At 35.6% G+C, this 19013-nt stretch overlaps 2 protein-coding genes and 1 long non-coding RNA gene across 4 annotated transcripts; 2 read left to right on the plus strand and 1 right to left on the minus strand.

The window, feature by feature from the left end:
* The first annotated feature begins 1390 nt into the window (after nt 1-1390).
* LOC121803288 (translation machinery-associated protein 22-like) lies at nt 1391-7245 on the plus strand. 2 transcript variants are annotated; one of them, XM_042202967.1, is made up of 7 exons: nt 1391-1631; nt 1749-1805; nt 1940-1998; nt 2480-2561; nt 2667-2734; nt 2824-2907; nt 6904-7245. In XM_042202967.1, the coding sequence occupies exons 1-7, from the start codon at nt 1484-1486 to the stop codon at nt 6958-6960; spliced, it is 555 nt and encodes a 184-aa protein (XP_042058901.1). In that variant the 5' UTR covers nt 1391-1483; the 3' UTR covers nt 6961-7245. The 2 variants fall into 2 exon arrangements, with proteins under 2 accessions (XP_042058901.1, XP_042058902.1); XM_042202968.1 differs by having other exon boundaries at nt 1393-1631; nt 1937-1998.
* Nucleotides 7246-10004: 2759 nt separating this feature from the next.
* On the minus strand, nt 10005-11371 carry LOC121803505. Its single transcript, XR_006051034.1, has 4 exons — nt 11201-11371; nt 10402-10526; nt 10166-10248; nt 10005-10085 (listed from the first exon to the last, which is right to left on the minus strand). It is a non-coding gene; the product is annotated as an uncharacterized LOC121803505 (long non-coding RNA).
* A 2155-nt stretch (nt 11372-13526) lies between these two features.
* Nucleotides 13527-17880, plus strand: LOC121803866 (putative transcription factor bHLH041). The gene is made up of 7 exons (XM_042203449.1): nt 13527-13645; nt 13736-13843; nt 13930-14053; nt 16226-16288; nt 16375-16737; nt 16812-17183; nt 17308-17880. Exons 1-7 carry the CDS (start codon nt 13527-13529, stop codon nt 17416-17418), a joined length of 1260 nt encoding a protein of 419 aa, XP_042059383.1. The 3' UTR covers nt 17419-17880.
* The last annotated feature ends 1133 nt before the right edge of the window (nt 17881-19013 follow it).

The raw sequence follows: 19013 nt of genomic DNA on the forward strand, positions 1-19013 counted from the left end.
TAAATAAAATGAAAATATACAACGAGCATATAAACTCATTATAAGTTTTAGTGATGATGGTTTAATCATGAAACCAACTGTATAAACAAGTTATCAAAAACGACTTATGAGCCATTACTCTTTTATTCAATTGGTTGTTGTGATGGGTTTTATATCATGTAATTTAATATTGAAACAATATATTTTGTAGTTGTTTCATGTTTATTATGTTTTAATATTGATTTTTCTTTATTATATAGTGCTATATTTTTTGTTTATAATTTTCATATAATGATATTATTTTAATTTCATTTAATTAGTTTATAACTTTAAATCAATGTTTCAAAATATCTTAGTCCGTGCATCGCACGGGTGGTGTGATACTAGTTTTTATAATAAAAGGTGAGTGAAAAAATTTAGTGGAATGTGATGACTACCTACCATTTTGAGTAAGAGTAAACCGCGATTTTTAGTCGTTGACAAATTAAAATAGTAATCTAGCACTGCTAATGACGGGCGGAGGATGTATTTATTAGTGATTGTGGCCTTGAAATGAATAGCTCAGATGAAGTTAGGAAAGAAGATTGATGCTGGATACATCAGTTGGAGGCTTCATCAACGTCTTATAGTAATTAACTTGTAAGGCTAGCTCCAACCATTACATCAAACTCAAATTCATCTTTGTGTGGAACATAAAACATTTAAGGATGTCTCTATAAAAAAGAAGCAACCAAGAATGAGTTTGTCCCACATTTTTTAGTGGAACAAAAAACATTAAAGGACGTCTCTATAAAAAAGAAACAACAAAGAATGAGTTTTGTCCCACATCGAAAGTGGAACATAAAACATTCAAGGATGTCTCTATAAAAGAGAAGCAACCAAGAATGAGTTTGTCCCACATCGAAAGTGGAACATAAAACATTCAAGGATGTCTCTATAAAAGAGAAGCAACCAAGAATGAGTTTTGTCCCATATCGAAAGTGGAACATAAAACATTCAAGGATGTCTCTATAAAAGAGAAACAACCAAGAATGAGTTTTGTCCCACATTGAAGGTGAAACATAAAACATTCAAGGATGTATCTATAAAAGAGAAACAACCAAAAATGATTTTGTATTTGTAAAAAAAATGAGCGATGCATGAGGAAGATGCGTCTCTCCCTAAGATGCATGATGGTTGTGCGTCGTTAAAATTTTTTTCGGAAAAATAGAAAGATGCATGTCCCTCATGCGTCTTTATGAAAGACGCATGTCCGTGATGCGTCTCATTAAAAGGAGGGTCATGCGTCCCTCCCAAACCCAAAATAAAAAAAAACTCCAGTACACTTACGGAATTTAAGTTTTAGTCTAGAACAAAAAAAAAGAAATATCCGAAAGGAATTTATTCCAAAGCTATGGAAGCGCTCCTTTATTTTTCGCCAAACCTCCTACTACATATAAGAATTGCAATCTCAAGAGTGATTTTACCGCCCCCACGCACACAGTAAAAGCATAATCGAGCAGTAATGGCGGAGAAGCCCCAACCAGTTCAGGTGCTCTACTGCGGCGTATGCGGGTTGCCCGCTGAGTTCTGCGAATTCGGACCCGATTTCGAAAAATGCAAGCCATGGTTGATCCAGAACGCGCCCCAACTCTATCCGGATCTCGTCAAAGGTCTCCGCCCTAATCCTATTTCGTATTTAGTAATCCTAGTTTTAGGGATGTGCTTCTTCAAATATCGCGGCTTTATTATGCATTTTTCTTCTGTTAATTTTTCCCCCCAATTTTTAGATGCTGATGCGAAGGACGGATTATCTGATCAGCTTCAGTCGACTTCAATTTCCGATGGTACAATATACTTATCTCTTTTGGGGCGTTTTATCAATTTCCTTCAAGTTAGCTGTATTTGCTGTCTTTATTGATAAAAATTAAATTCTGCACTATATTGTACTATGTTAAAATTCTTGCCTTGGTTGCAGCAGGTTCTTCAAAACCTAAGGAAGAAGTCAAACGTCTCCCTGGTGGGAAGATTAAAAAGAAGGTATGCCTTTTAGTAGTAATATTCATCCTTCTCATACCTCGAAAAATGTCATTGGTTTGCAAAAGCCAGCTCCTTTTGAAATCCATACAATTAAAAATATTTTTCCACTTCTGAAAGCTAGAAGTAAAGACCTTGAAAAATGTCATTGAATTGGAACTCACATCAATATAACAGGTTCATAAATGATCCATCGAAAGTAGCATCTTACGCATCCATGGAACAATAATTGCATGCCTGTTGGTGTATGCTTAAGATTTTGCATTTTGTATCTAGTGAATGCTAGTGCTAGATACAATAAAAATACAGGTTAAAATTGTAAACTTTGTTTTCCTCGGATTCTTATACATATTTTGACCGATGAATATGTTTCATTATCATAAAGTTGTTTCTAGTAGCTTTTACTTGTATTGTGTTGGTAAATTAGGATTTGGAGCATCACGTAGCCACTGAATGAGTGAAATAACTGATTTGTTTTTCACAGGAGAAACAAGAAGTTATTATTGAAAAGATGACTCGTAACAAGCGGAAGTGTATAACTACAGTAAAAGGCCTAGAGCTTTTTGGTAAGGACATGTTCCTTGTATTTATATGTTTCATGCTATCATGCTTCTATCATATCTCTCTCATCTTTTTGAATTTTTACTCACTTCTGTGATGCCACTTTTCAGGTGTTAAACTAAATGATGCATCAAAGAAGCTTGGCAAAAAATTTGCTACTGGAGCTTCTGTAGTTAAGGTTGGTTGTTTTGTTTTGGAATTGAAATCTTTTTGACACTGAGCAACTGTGAAATAATTTGCTCCGTTTCATTCCGTATTTCCCACCAGGGCCCTACTGAAAAGGAGCAAATTGACGTTCAAGGAGATATAGCCTACGACATAGTGGAATTCATAACAGACACCTGGCCGGATGTAATCTCATTTCTTCTTGATCATAATTTGTGTGCTCTAAGATTATCTTTTAATAGTTTTGTCTGCCTTTATGTTGCATATCTAGGGTACATAATCAATGATTTGAAAAATATGGCTCTGTCTTATGTTTGTCCACTTCAGCCAAATTTGCTAAAACTGTAGAACGTCACATATGTTTCTTGAGGTATATGAATTTTATAAGAGCTTTATCAGTATAAGAACCGAAAGATAGGTTCACTATAGGTTCAGAACCTGAAGGATTATTCTATCATTTTAGTTTAGGAGTTAGGACTCAAAAATCTAAACTCGTCAATTTAAGGCTGTTGGAAATATTGTAGCCTTTACACGGGAAAACTCTTGCTATTACAAAAGAACAAAACTGGAAGGTAAATATAATAATAAAAATTACAACGAAAGTAAAGAGATGCAAACTATAGTATTCTTCAAGTCGAGTCGAGGTGACCCTCTCTCCGCAAGACGAAATACGCCCCGGCTAGTGCTCACGGATTGGCGTAATGTCCCTAAAGATGAAACGACTTTCCTCCTATCGAGTTGAAGCACCTCAAACTCGTAGGCACCGGCGAACTTGAATTGAAGGCGAGAACCGAGCTATGCAATGCGAACTAGAATGCTTAAACTAGAGAAAGTAGATAGTGTAAGTTGTGGTGTGTTCTCAACTCTCAAGACTCAACCTATTTATAGGATGGGGGAGGCCACCTCAAAGGTCTTGGCATTAAGGGACACCATAAACCAAAATGAGGTGAAAGGCCAAAGGACTTGGAAATTAAAGGCTAAAAGCCATTCCATTTCACACGTTTCCAACAATCCCCCACATTGGTTAGAGCGTTGCAAGCTCAAACCAACACCATTGACTCTTTTGCTCAGTTCTCAGGAAACGATACTGTATTTGGAGAGGTAACTTGTGGTTTTGAACCTTCCATAGTCAACAATATCGGACATACCGGCGGACTAGTGGACGCGATGCCTTGAACTATTCCTCCTTGGTGTATGCCTAGTCAATAGCATCAACACAATATTGTCTCAACTCCATCAGTTCTCACGTTTGTGTCCGTTTCGGCCGTGGAACACCTCTTTGGAATTCATAAGTGACTCACACACACGAAGCGGCCTCACTTCTCACTTACATAGGTGATTCTTTCATGAGTATCCTGCCATACTGCATCTCCTTGAGATTTCAAGAATCATTAAAAGTCAAAAGACTTAACCTCTTACCACGTGCAGGTTACAACACTTAATGCTTTCTAAAGAATGGACGAAGATTAAAATCTTCTGAGTGTTACAGCTAGATTTGTATAGCTTCGTTTTCCCATTGAACCAATCCCATGAGATCTCCAATCGTATGGTTGGGTTACCACTATACTCATCTTTTAAAATGTGGTTTTCAGTTCCATTCCTTTTAGCAATTTATGCATTTGATCACGGTTTAAACCTTTTGTTAACGGATACGCTAAGTTATCCACTGACCTTACATAGTCAACTGTGATAACACCACTTGTGATCAATTGTCTGACGGTATTATGTCGCCGACGAATATGTCGAGACTTACCATTGTATAAGCCACTATGTGCTCTCCCTATAGCTGCTTGGCTATTACAGTATATCACTACTGTCGGCACTGGCTTCTTCCAACATGGAATACATTCTAGGAAATTTCTGAGCCACTCGGCTTCTTCCCCTGCTTTATCCAATGCAATAAACTCAGATTCCATGGTGGAACGAGCAATACACGTCTGTTTCGTTGATTTCCACGAAACAGCACCACCCCCCACAATGAATACATAACCACTCGTCGAGAACGAGTCTTTTGAATCAGAGATCCAATTTGCATCACAATACCCTTCAAGTACTTGGGGATATCTTGTGTACTGCAGCTCAAAGTTAAGAGTATACTTCAAGTATCTCAAAACTCTACACGGAGCTTTCCAATGTTCCTTACTTGGGTTGCTTGTAAATCGGCTCAACTTGTTTACAGGACAAGCAAGATCAGGTCGAGTACAGTTTGTGATAAACATCAAACTTCCTATGACCTTTGCATACTCTTCTTGAGCAACAGAATCACCCATATTCTTCCTCAGATGGACATTGAGCTCCAAAGGAGTCTTTGCTGGCTTACAATCAAACGAGTTGAATTTCTTAAGCATTTTCTCAACATAATGAGATTGCGTTAAGGCAATTCCCTCATTAGTCCTCAATATTTTGATTCCAAGAATCACATCAGCTAGACCCATATCTTTCATATCGAAATTTCTTTTCAACATGTTTTTTGTCTCGTTAATAATGGCACTATTGCTGCCCATTATCAACATATCATCAACATACAGACACACAATAACAAAACCGTTATCTGTGTTCTTAATGTAAACACACTTATCGCACTCATTGATAATGAATCCATTTGCCAACATCACGTTGTCAAATTTCAAATGCCATTGTAATGGTGCTTGCTTCAACCCATATAATGACTTTACCAGTTTGCATACTTTACGCTCTTGCCCAGGCACAACAAACCCTTCGGGTTGTTCCATATATATTTCGTCTTGCGAAATGTTGGAAATATTGTAGCCTTTACACGGGAAAACTCTTGCTATTACAAAAGAACAAAACTGGAAGGTAAATATAATAATAAAAATTACAACGAAAGTAAAGAGATGCAAACTATAGTATTCTTCAAGTCGAGTCGAGGTGACCCTCTCTCCGCAAGACGAAATACGCCCCGGCTAGTGCTCACGGATTGGCGTAATGTCCCCAAAGATGAAACGGCTTTCCTCCTATCGAGTTGAAGCACCTCAAACTCGTAGGCACCGGCAAACTTGAATTGAAGGCGAGAACCGAGCTATGCAATGCGAACTAGAATGCTTAAACTAGAGAAAGTAGATAGTGTAAGTTGTGGTGTGTTCTCAACTCTCAAGACTCCACCTATTTATAGGATGATGGAGGCCACCTCAAAGGTCTTGGCATTAAGGGACACCATAAACCAAAATGAGGTGAAATGCCAAAGGACTTGGAAATGAAAGGCTAAAAGCCATTCCATTTCACACGTTTCCAACAAAGGCTTATCTTTTTAATGGTATATTAAGAGACCATGGATTCAACTTAGCACTCAAAGTCCTAAAATTATCAATTGATGTTTTCAAAGATCATCCGAATGAAGGCAATGCCTCTGTCTAATAGCCACTTCATGTAGACACAACATATATTTAGTGCTTGTTTGGTAGCCTAGATAAGACCAAGATATATGAGTTATATTTGGATTATTTGGCTGATTGGTAGATAAAATAAGGCCATGTTAGGCCATCAATGCCCATCTCGGCCTGATGAGGCACGAAGTGAATTAGTTCAAAGAGGTGGATTATTTAACAACCCAAAAGAGCGAGATAGCATATCCTTATCTTAATTCCCATCTCAATTAATTATCTTGTGCTAATTTAACATGTCTACCAAACATGCACATAGCAAGTAAGTTAAAAAAACTCAAAATACACAATTATTTTGTTTAAACAAATAAAATAATCTCAACGCACAATCTAAATCCATTACCTGTGTCCATCGGTTTTTTGTGTTATATGAATTTAAGTTGTTTTTTCAGTGGAAAGAAATTTCTAATTGCTGCGAATTGGTTGACATGTCCTCCTGGAGTCATATGCTTGTTGTGCGGCATATGTTTTGTTATTATTTACTTCATTGGCTGCTTGAACCTTGGCGGTTGGTTTCAGATTGTGCACTTGTTGCTTTGATACTGATTATGTTGAGAATATAATCTCTCTTTAAATTGGTCATGGTGATTGTATAGTTGGTTATTAGCAAAGATCCTTCGTCCTTATGAGTAGCAGCAAGGATGATTGTCTATATATGATCCCACATCCCTTATTTTTGAATTTTAAAAACGAGTCACATGAACAATTGCCTCTTCCTAATTTTTGGTGGTGCATATCTTTAAATTTAAAAGGCCTCTTTCTTATTATTGGGGAATTTTAGGTCCCAGAGACTGCAATTTTCTTTATTGAGGATGGGAAAAAGGTTCCTGCTGCGTAGATGTGGAATGGCTAAAGGAAGTAGATGAATGGCTTCTCTTCAAAAGTATTGAAGAGATGTGGCAAACTGTAATCCTGGCACTGTGTATTAGTGAAATAAGTGGAGTAGTTGGTTTTGTAGTTGAGGATTTGCATTGGACAAGTTTTCTTGCTTTGTATAGACTATAGAGGTAGAAGAAACTTTGAACCTATGCGTTTTTTTTATACTTATTAACTTACGGATAATATATGTCCGATCGTACTTGATTATTTAAGATAGCTCTCATCTTTTGTTAGCAATTTATTACGAATAGTTGTGATGATGAAATGAAATAAATTACGGAATCCAAGTTCCCTTCATACCTTATCTTTTACTATATGCAGTAGCCATGGAGTTTCTGGAACTGTAAGTATTTTACTCCCTCCGTTCCGGATAATTCGTCTCACTTTGACCGGACATGAGTTTTAAGAAATGTAATGAAAAGTTAGTTGAAAAAGTTAGTGGAATATGGGTCATACTTTTATATATTAGTTTTATAATAAAATGTGAGGAGGAATGAGTTAGTGAAAATATGAGGTCCACTACAAAAAATGATAAAAAGTGAAATGTGACAAATTATGTGTGACGGATCGAAATGGAAAAATTAAACAAATTATCTGGGACGGTGGGAGTATTAATTACTACTATTTCTCATCATTATTCAATTTTCGAGCTTATTATAGTCATTAGTCATACTTTATTGCAAAAAGTGAAAAAATAATAAGTAGGTATATTTATTTGTACAGGTACAGCAATGAGCTGAAAAGATAAACAAAAGATACGTTGTTGTAATGATGATGAATTGAATTGACATCCTTCAAATTTCCAAGCAAAAAGTGTTAAAAGGGTAACAGTATCCCCATCCGTGCCCTTGCCAACGAGCATGGATGTGGGTCCGAACCCACTTTTACTCCATATCCTTAGGCAAGAGCACAACACCCACATTCGTGCTCTTCCGCAAGGACAAGCTCAAGGGTCCCACTATTCTATTATTCAATTTAAATAAAAACATTTCCACAATATTAAAATGCATTAAAATTCTCGTAATACTATTAAAAATTATAAAAAAATAAAAATTACATAATTAAAATCCTAAAAATTATAAATTACATAATTAAACTCCTAAAAAATAAAAATTACATAAATAAACTCCTAAAAAATAAAAATTACATAATTAAAGGCTAAAAATACCCCGTGAAAGACTATTCATCCTGCTCTACCCCCAATGTTCTTTGGAGACCCCGTATCATTGCCACATGCGATCGAAGTTGCTCGGGGTCATAGTTGACCTATAGGCCAAATTGAGTTGGGCCAAAACCCCCCACAACGAGTTGGTGGGGGGTTGAGGTGGCACAAAGGGAGCGGGATCGGGGGCGGATGGCGGATGGAGTCGCGGCGCGACAGCGGTTGGCCATCGACTTCTTCCTTCCTTGCGGCCGGCGTTGGGAACTACTCGAGCCGGCGTCGGGCTACACAAGTTAGCTCCGGCGAGCTGGGTGGACACCTCATCGGAGCCGGCGTCGGATAGAGATACCGACCTCGACCGTTTGCTGGAGGAGTTAGAGGTGGATAATACGCCTCCTCTATACTTCGGATGCACACGCACCTCCTGCCAAACATTGAGATACTTGAACGGTTTGTAGTGTTGGGATTGGTAGGTCGCCAACGCGGCACTGATGATGTCGACCTTGCTTCTGCCGCTCCCCGCCGACCGCTCTTCCTGGAGGTAATACCCCTGGAACTTTTGAATTTCTTCGTTGGCTCTGTATATGGCATTGCACACCATACTCTAATTGCTCTCGATTGTTCCAGCCGGCCGGTTTTGATTGTACCGGAGATAGACAAAAACACTTTGAATAATTGATCCATCTCCCCCGTAGTGTACGAGGTGTGGACACCACGAGTAGGAAGATGAGGAATTTGAGAGCTATCGCTCCCTTCCGCTCTAGGTACGGGTGGTTCGGGTGCCCACCCGTATTGCCCATCAGGGGCATCTTGGTCGTCCATCGGGTAAGGCCGATAGTCACCCGGAGCTTGCGAACTTTGGGTTTGAGGAGGGGCCGAAAATTCCGTTTCCGGACTAGGAAATGGTTGCGAGCCGAACCATTCGTGGTTCCAACCGCGGGAGTCGCAGGTGTGATTGACGGAGCCAGACATTTTTTTGTTGAAAGAGTGAAAGAAAGATTGAGAATTGTAAGAATGGAAATGAGAGAATTTAGATGAGAATTGTGTAGTGTGGTGTGAATTTTTTTGTGTGGAAGTGGGGGTATTTATAGATGAAAATGTGAATTTTTGGGGAAAAAATTGAAAAATAAATTAAAAGTGGGTAGGAAACGGATATAATTTTTTGGGAAGTGGGAATTTTTTGTTTTTTATTTTTAATCGGATTTTTTAATTAAAATCCGATTTTTTTTAAAAAAAGGAAATTCCAACGACATTGTCGTTGGCCAATCAGGCGTTGACACGTGTGCTGCTCGTTGGCACGGACGTGCTCGATGCATCGAGCAGCGCCGCGTTAGCGGCGAGCAGCGGTGCGCCGCGCTGCTGGCATGGACGGACAGACGGCGTGGTGTCACCTCTGCGGATGCTCTAAAAAGAAATTATCTTTTATTGAGAAACGTATCTGTGGGAAATTTCCAAGATCTTTTTAATTAGTAGGATGATTTATTTTTTGATGTCGCCCAGATTTTCTTGGTACAATGTGGAATGAAGATTAATACGCACTTTTCGCCTTTTTTCTTACGCAGTTCGGTACAAATTACTAGTAAATCTAGTCAACCAAATACATTAAAATCATTTGACCTATGAAGAAAAAAGTTACTCCATTTTATATACTATCTCCCTTTTAAGTTATTTGAAATATTTCTCTTCGATGCAAAATTTAAGAAAGTTGCATTTAGTATGTTAAATATTAATAAAGTAGACAATCGATTAAAGTAAGAGAAAAAAGAGAGAGTAAAGTAAGAAAGAGGAAAAATATCGAAATACCAACTTTAACATACTGAAAATATCAAATTTTTTGTATACCGTGATTTTCGGTACAATATGAAACCTAACCCAAAGATGTTGTTAAGGTGGCTAATGATCAAGATGATCATTTCGGTACACTGCAAATGATCAAGATGAAACGGAAAATTAATAACAAAGAAAATAAGTGATAAATATATATAATGTTGTAAAGCCATACCCATTTCCAGAGAAATCAAAGCGAAAAGCACTGATTCCTTCTTTTTGTAAAGCTCCAGCAAGATTAACCATGATTTTGTACTCCTGCAGAAGGAAGCATGACATAGACCACACTGAGGTTTCTAATACACAAATTTGGTATGAAAAATCCAAAAACAGGATGGGGTTATATTTCATGCGAGCATTATAAGAAGTCGCTATTCGTGCCTTGAAAAATAGCTGAAAGAGGTGGTCTACCTTTGTGGACCGGAAACCATGGCACAGAACTACAAGCTGTGGTGAACCCGTGTCAATGTCATGCAATGTACCAACAAGATTTTTGGCATGCTTGTTTGGTATCGTTACTCTCTGCTGCATATCTGCTGACAGATTGCAATTTACAGATGGACCTTTTGTCGAGCAAGCTAATTGAATATAATCAAGATAGGATTATCAAAGAATCATCAAAAGCAACTTTTCCACAAGTAGATCAAAATTTAACGAGATTCGAAAAAGAGGCTCCAAAAAAGAATTTAATTGAAATTATTAAAGAACTAAAGTTTTCACTGAACAAGCTAGATATGGATTTTAAAAAACATTAAAATCATAACACAAAAATGTTTCAAATCTCTTCTTGTCTCGCATCGACAAAATGGTGATCTCAACTCATTTATAAATGAGTGGATAACCCGTCAATAACTTTCCACTTACAAGGCATTTTAAGGGGATGAGTGACTCATTTCTAACACGATTGATATGGATTAGCCAACAGAGAATAGTGAGTATTGCATTACTTTATAAACATATTCTATAATTCGAGTATTTGATGATCAAACAAGTTCAAAATTAATCTATCCATCCAGGGCATGAAAAGGGAAAGCATCCAATAAAAGGGATGGTGAGATCAACTGTTGCTTAATTTTTAGACATGTCAAGGGCTTAATAAGAAAGAAGCATAGATAAGATAAGTAGTCCATCAAGAAAATCCTCATATCTTACTCGTTCAAATTCAACAGCCATCAATCAACCAAACAAATAAGGAGTAAATATTTCTTACCAGAGGATTGAGATGCGACGAAATTCTATTGGAATTTTGGAGCTGCTGCAACCAAAGACTTGTCAGTTGCGAATCCAACCAAGTGGGCAAGTGAGCTCTCAACCGCAGCAGAGGTTGACGCGCAACAATATGAAGCGTTTCATTGCCAATTCTCCTTCAATTTCATTTTTATTGTATAAAAAATACTGCTGGTCAACTATTTACCATCTTTCTTACTTTAGTTTTATTATTGTGTGTATGAATTCCCTTTCGTCACCTTTTTACTATTATTATTGTACTTCTTCTATCTAACATAGTTGGAACATTTAAAAAATTGATATATTAAAAGTTAAAGGAGAGGCCATAAAGTAAAAAGAGGAAATAAATTGTAAGCAATGAAAAAGAAGTAAAATATGAGAGAAATAAAACTTTTGAAAAAAAAGAATAATATACAGAACAGTTTTCTCCATATTATTCTCTCTCTTATTTTACCATTTCTCCATTTTAACTATGTATTACTCTCTCGGTCTATAAAAAATAAACAAGTTTTGCTATTTTGGTCCATCCACAAAAAATAGACTAAGTTCAAAAATGAAAGTTTTCAGCCAATACTAACCCTACATATCATTCTAAATGTGGACCCCACAATCCACTAACACTCATTTCACTACCTTCCCTCTCTCTCTAACTTTTCCTATCTTTCTCTTACTTTACCAATTATACATTAAAACCCGTGTAATTCACAATCTTGTCTATTTTTCGTGGACAGAGAGAGTATCATTTTTATAAAACGAGTGTAGAAAAGTCAATGAGACTGCTAAAGTGAGACAGAGCCATGGAGGGAGTATGAGGTAAACATCATTCTCCACTTGTAGTACTTCAATTATCTTTTCTTTCTATTTATCTCTTATTTTATTAATTTTGCATTAAAACACCTTTCATCTCCAAAATACTTATTTTTATTAGATGGAGGGAGTGGCAATCTCTCCCTGTTCAATACTAACAAAAAGTCATACTCCCTCCGTCCCATAAAAATAGGATGGATTTCATTTTTCGTCTGTCCCATAGAAATAGTCCGTATACATTTATATAAACATTTTCTTCTTCTCTTTTACTTTATCATTTATTGACCTCACCATTCACTACATTATATCAATTATTTTTCTCATTCTTTTTACTTACCAATAATTAAGCATTAAAACTCGTGTCATCCCCAATTAGTCAATTTATATGGGTAAGGGAGTATTAAATAGTACTCTCTCCGTCATGATCCAATTTAATTTTTTTGTCCCAACCAAGAATCTTCACTTATTTAGAAAATAATTAAAATATTTAATTATTTCTCTCTCTTTTACTTTATTATTATTCTTTCCTAACACTCAACAATTTTTTCTCTTTTATTATTATTCTTTCTTACTTTAAAACACTAAGCAATTTTTTTCTTTTTTTTTTATTAATTTTTTATTGAAAATATTCAACAACTTTTTCTCTGTCCTTAAACTCTTCAAAAGAATATCATATAAAATCTCATACAGCTCCGAGAAGAGATCATCTTTCTTGGGACAGAGGGAATATGACAAATCGTCTCATTCATAAATCATTATAATACGCATATAACATTTTAAATACAACTCATTATTAAGCGAAAATTAATTAAGAATTCTTAATAAACAACTTGAACTATAATTTCAAAATAAAGATTTTTATACTAGATAGAAATTACAAAAGTTAATTAATATTGGAGCAATTTGGTATTGAAAAATAAACATGATAAGAACACCTGTTTTAGATTATTTTTGGTCATATAAATCCTAAATAGACAAGTTATAATTTGATAACTTGTAGTATTAAATTAATTATTTACAATTAAATTACTTGTAGATTGTTGCTTTTCGAAGAAAACATTGATTTGTAATTATGTTGGATTCTGGAAAGAAGTATTTAAATGGCTAACACTTCACAATATACTAGAAACTCTATGCAATGGAAGATGGGCATGCATGTCATCTAAATCTATGTGATCCATTATTTTGGTAAGTCATCAAATTAATACGTAATCACTAAATCACAACACACTGACAAATATATAGTACAATCAAGGACTCCCATCTTTCAAAATATTGGACTTTTGACAATCCATAATTCCATATACATACTTTTCCCTCTTGCTATACTTTTCAGTTTTCATCTCCTACCTTCTTTCCTATTTCATTCAATGGCCAACACTAGTTAATTGTACAAGTATACTTTTCAAATCTTGCAGAGCCTATATATACACATAAAATGATGCGATTTGAATACACAAACTATTGATAGGAAGAGAAGGGTTTGTGAAGAAGCTTCATTAATGGAATCCATCTTTCTCCTTGGTGAAGATCAGCGCGCCGCCTTTCTCCGCCTTACAATGCAGTCCTTTCCATCTACTACTTACATTTGCCTCTGGTCTTATTCACCCCTCCCATCCAGGTCTCATATATCTTCATCTTCATAGTCATCCTTCATATATATGTGTTGATTTTGTATATAATTGACAAAATTATATGGATATGCATGCAGTTGTTTACTATTTCTGGATGGATTTTATGATGAAGAGAAAATTGGGAACCTTGCTGCTACAAGGCTTTTCAATGCATATTGCGGATCAGTTAAGTACGTCGATAACAAGTATATTTGCAAGTAAATTATTAAAGTTATAGTAGAAATATATCCCTTTCTTTGATTATTATTTTGCATACATGTTAATTTATCAGGTGGTTGCCCGGATTAACTTCCATGAACAATGTCCCTTACATGGAGGTGGACGTTGATTACCTCCTAACCACGATGCCAATTACAAGCGAAAACGCAGCGGCAGCGCAGATGCAATTCTACCAGGTATATATACATATAGTACTACGAGTCTCATTATTCACAAATCCAGTCTTAAAGACCGAACTAGAGACCAAATTAGGACCCTCCATTTTCTTAATCTTGTGGTTAGGATTAATTTATAATTAATTTAATATTTTATTCAATATATTTTTTTAAGTTTTTTAATTTTATTATTATTATTATTATTATTATTTATTTTTATTCAATAAAAACTTGCTGGAGTAAATAATGAACTATATTCACTAAATAATGAACTAAATGAACGTATGTTATGAAGTAATTTTTCGCATTCATTACATACCGAATTTACTTCAACTGAAAGATAATTATGTGATTATGTCATAACACATTATGAAGTAATAAACTAATAGAATAAAGTAATAGCATGACTGAATGAAATAATAAGTTCATTACTACTGCTTGACGTTTAACACAGTTAACATTGTATTTCAATAAAATGTCATATTTACTTCATTACTAATGTTCATTTGGTTCATTATTTATTGAATATAGTTCATTACTACCGCTTAACGTTTAACACTAAAATTTGTTGTATCATTAATGTATTTCAATAACATGTCAAAATTACTTCATAACATACGTTCATTTAGTTCATTATTTAGTGAATATAGTTCATTATTTACTCCGGCAAGTTTTTATTTAATAAACAAAAATTTTAAAAAAAATTTAAAAATTTAAAAAAAAAAGTTTTTATTGAATAAAATATTAAATTAATTGTAAATTAATCCTAACCACAAGATTAAGAAAATGGAGGGCCCTAATTTGGTCATCTAGTTCAGTCTTTAAGAAGGGTTCGGCATTGATCACAACTCTAGTACTACATTACTAATTGTACTTGTTTTAAAAAATATTCCTACTAGGATTTTTATCTGTTTTTTGGTACTGCTTATAATCGTGTACATATTATGTTTTATTTGTGTTGTTGATCAAACAGGTAGCTGGGATTAAGGTTAGCTTTCAGGCTTTACCAATGCCATTATATTTGATTGTATATTTATTTGAGTCGTTTTTCTTCAAATCATGTTTATTAAATCACTCAACCTAATCTAACCAATTAACAACGTTAATTAATTTTTATTTCAGTTGCTGAGTGCTAATTAGTGCTAAAAACATATGGTTTGTGAGCTTTTCTATTAAGAACCTGGACTTTATTTTTCATATAAGAAGTTAGACTTCAATTTTATTAGTAGAATATACCAAATCAGACTTGCAATTTTATTAGTAGAATATACCAAATCGTCATTCTCTTCTCCATTTTCACTTTGACAATTATTTAGTCCACGTCGATCATGTGTAAATTATGTTAGATCACAATAGTTCAGATAAGTACAATTTTTTTCATTTTCCACTATCATATTGCTTGCATAATCATATTGCGCATGATTATGCAAGCAATGAAGTTTATTTTTCTCATAATATTATTATCCCAAATAAGACATGGACATTTGATAAAAGCAAATTAGCTTACAATACACCAAAAGCTCGTTCAACATCTTTATGGACTAACTCTTGATGTTGAGTAAACAACTTGTGCTACAGAAATAAGAAATTGTAGAGTAGAAGAAGTAAATATATATGGAGAAAAAAGAGATTTTTTGTTTGTAATACTATATCAAATTTGGTCTCTATCAAAGGAGGATAAAAAAAATAGTATGAATTTTGATCCTCCCATCTTCTACAAAAAATAATTACTCCTTATGTCCCTATGTAGCTGAGTCGTATTCCTTTTTGGGTTGTCCCACTGTAGCTAAGTCATTTCCTTTTTGGCAAAACGTACTTTGCTCTCTCTCCATCTCTCTACATTTTTCTTTTTTACTTTATTCTCCTTTTACTTAACTCATTTAAAATAATTTTTCTTAAATCCCGTGTCGAAAAGAAATGCATCTACTACAGAGGGACGGAGGGAGTACTTCTTTTTATTTTGATTTGTCCCAAAAATTAGTCTCATCAAAAAATAAAAACTTTTTTCTCAAATGATTATCCTTATATTCCTACTTGTTTCAATTTATACTTAAAATTTATCTACTTTTTTCTTTTTCTCTCTTGACTTTATCTTTTTTCTCTCTTTCTCTCTCCTATTTTGCTACTTTTCTCCTTTTCTCTTTTACTGTGCTAATTTCTCATTAAACACGGGCATATGTTGAATTATTACAGACCGTCGTGTTTATGGGCTGCGCCGCCGGAGAGGTTGAACTAGGCTTCTCAACTAAGCCTCCGGTAATGTGATGTACAAGTACTACTACTTTTTTTTAGTTACCCTTAATTCCTCTCTCTTAGTCAACAATTATGATCCCATTTTTAAGGTGAATCTGCAATCGGAGATTCAAAGCCGGTTTTATCTCTATTTCCCGGAGCAAATAGCTTCTTCATCAACATCAGTAGACATTCCATTTATTAGCACTCATCACTCCTTAATCCAAACAGAAGAGCAACAAGTGATGACTACTCCTCCCTCCGCCTTTACAACATATCAACCTGAACCTCTTATAGTTGCTTCAACTCATCGCAACTCCAACAGCCTATTCACCAGATCTCTTTCCTTCTTCAGAAACCTAAATACCAGGAACAGCCTTCAGATGCACCATGTAATCGTAGAAAGAAGACGACGACAGAAGCAAAGCCAGAGCTTCCAAATTCTAAGACATTTAGTCCCTCAAGTTTCTAAGGTATCCAATCTTTGACCTAATTTTTTTCTTCTTCATTTTTAAATTGTGGATCCAACTTTTTTTTCCAACTATAGAAGGACAATGCGTCGCTTCTTGGCGAAACAGCTGAGTATTTAAGGTCGTTGAGATCACAATTAGGAGAGCTCGAAACGAGAAATGCTGTATTGGAAATGCAACTCTCCACAGCTCCAAGAGAAGAATTAGGGTCAAGTAGTCAAAGGGTGAGTGTGGAGATGATGGCTCCATCATCAACATCACAAGAGCGATTATTGGATTTGAGAATTAGTTTGAGATCAAGAGAATGCAGCTTGTCAGATTTGGTTGCTCGGGTTTTGGGATTATTGAAACAGCAGGAAAGAAATGTGAGCTTATTATCTCTACAATCCGATACCAGGTTTGTTGAATCACTTCCAGTTCATGGCCTAATCCTTAGATGCAAGGTTGAGGTAATGTATTTCCCATTTCTATAATTTTTTAACAGGATACTATTCAATTAAATCACGAAGTTTGGTCAAATATATATCTGCTAGATTGCTACACGCTTGTGATTTAAATTTGGATTATGTGTAGGGAGATGAATTTGACGAATCTGGTTTACAAGAAGCAGTGAGAAGAGTTGTTGATGACACCCATTCACACATCTGCAATTCCAACCACATCGGTGCATTCATGGATTTTTAGGGCAGCAAAGCCTAATATTCTCTCATGATCCACTATGTATAGTTAGTTGTTGATACGAGCAACACACCACCTACACCGGAGCTACACTCTGATGATGACGACAGAGGCAGAGCCTGATCAGGATGAAGAAGAAAAAACAGATAGAGAAGGGAATGAAAGACAAGGAAGTAAAAGTGCACGGAAGATCAAAGGCGGATGGACGTCCCAAACGGCAATCGAAGAAGCCGGTGAAATATGGGGATTTTGTCTCTCGCTGATTTCTCAAGTTTAAAGTTATTTTTTATATTTTATTATTTATCTTTGCTGAACTATTTTATTAAACTATTTTGGGTCGAGCATATAATTATAAGCTCCGTTTCGGGTTTTCTTGTTGGTTCTTTCCCGAAATGATCGAGTCGAACCAAACCTAGGGTCCTTAGATAATATAAATAGGGATTCTGTGAATTGAGATCAATATCAATAAATCAGAATTTACTTAATTTCTCTCGTTGTTTACTTTCCCGCAAACTCTTTCTCTCCGCCAAACCCTCGTTGGCGGCGATAACTTGGTTGCTCGACAGAGAATTCCTCCGCGAACGGACCATTTTCTCCCGGCGAATCTCGCCAGATACATCTGATACAAGTTAGTACATCGTATCGGTTGTCCTTATTAATTAAAGTAAAAATGATATTCCTTTTATTCTCTCATTGTTTAATTGTTTCATTTTAGACTGCAAATCATTTTCACCCAATAAATCTCCCGATGGCACGATGTCATTTCATGAAATTAAGTAAGTCATTCCTAAAGCCTAAAACAACAATGTTTCCATATTCCTTTAATTTTTTTATAGTTATAAAAATTTGTACCGAGTCAGAGTGAAAAAATTATTTATGGACAGTAGTAGTATGTTAAAAAGCATTTGAGAAAGAAACGCACTTTGTGTTGGAATCTTTTTATTTTAATCATGTTAGTATGTTAATAAATAGCCACATAGGGTAGTGATCTATGGAAAATACCCCTTAACCATATAACTAGAGAACAAATCATAGCCATAAGATCAAAAAAATCAAATGCTAGTATTAATTTTCGAATTTAAGGAGATATTAGTTCCCTCAATCACAAATTTACTCAACAATAACAAGGCGGGGGTATAATTGTCATTGCAGCCAATTTACGTCATTGAAGGAGAAGTAGAATAAGAGCAGCTCATGGTGTTCAACATGGCGAACAGAAGTCCTCAGCCCTACCAACCTAGAATCAACAATTGTTCTTCCTCTTCTTCCTATTCGTCACACTCCGATTCCACCCAATCCAAAATTCCAAAAGCTTCTAATCAAATCTACTCCAACAAGACCTCCAGCTCTAGTTCAAAAACTGGTGAATTCAGCTACAGGATTGAAAATAGTTATTATGACGACGACCGCGCTTGCCTGAAATGTAGTACGCAAAGGACGGTGACGTTGAGCGAGATCACGCGGGAGAAGGTGCAGTGCGCGGCAGGGGAAGGAGACGGCGGCACAGCCCAGTCATGGAGGGCGGCGGCGGCGGAGGGGCCGAGGAGGGATGATTTGAGCTTCAGGAGTATGTGGAGGTCTGATTGTTGTGCATTTGTGAA

This window comes from Salvia splendens, chromosome 5 (genome assembly GCF_004379255.2).
Source record: "Salvia splendens isolate huo1 chromosome 5, SspV2, whole genome shotgun sequence".
Classification (NCBI taxonomy): Eukaryota; Viridiplantae; Streptophyta; class Magnoliopsida; order Lamiales; family Lamiaceae; genus Salvia; species Salvia splendens.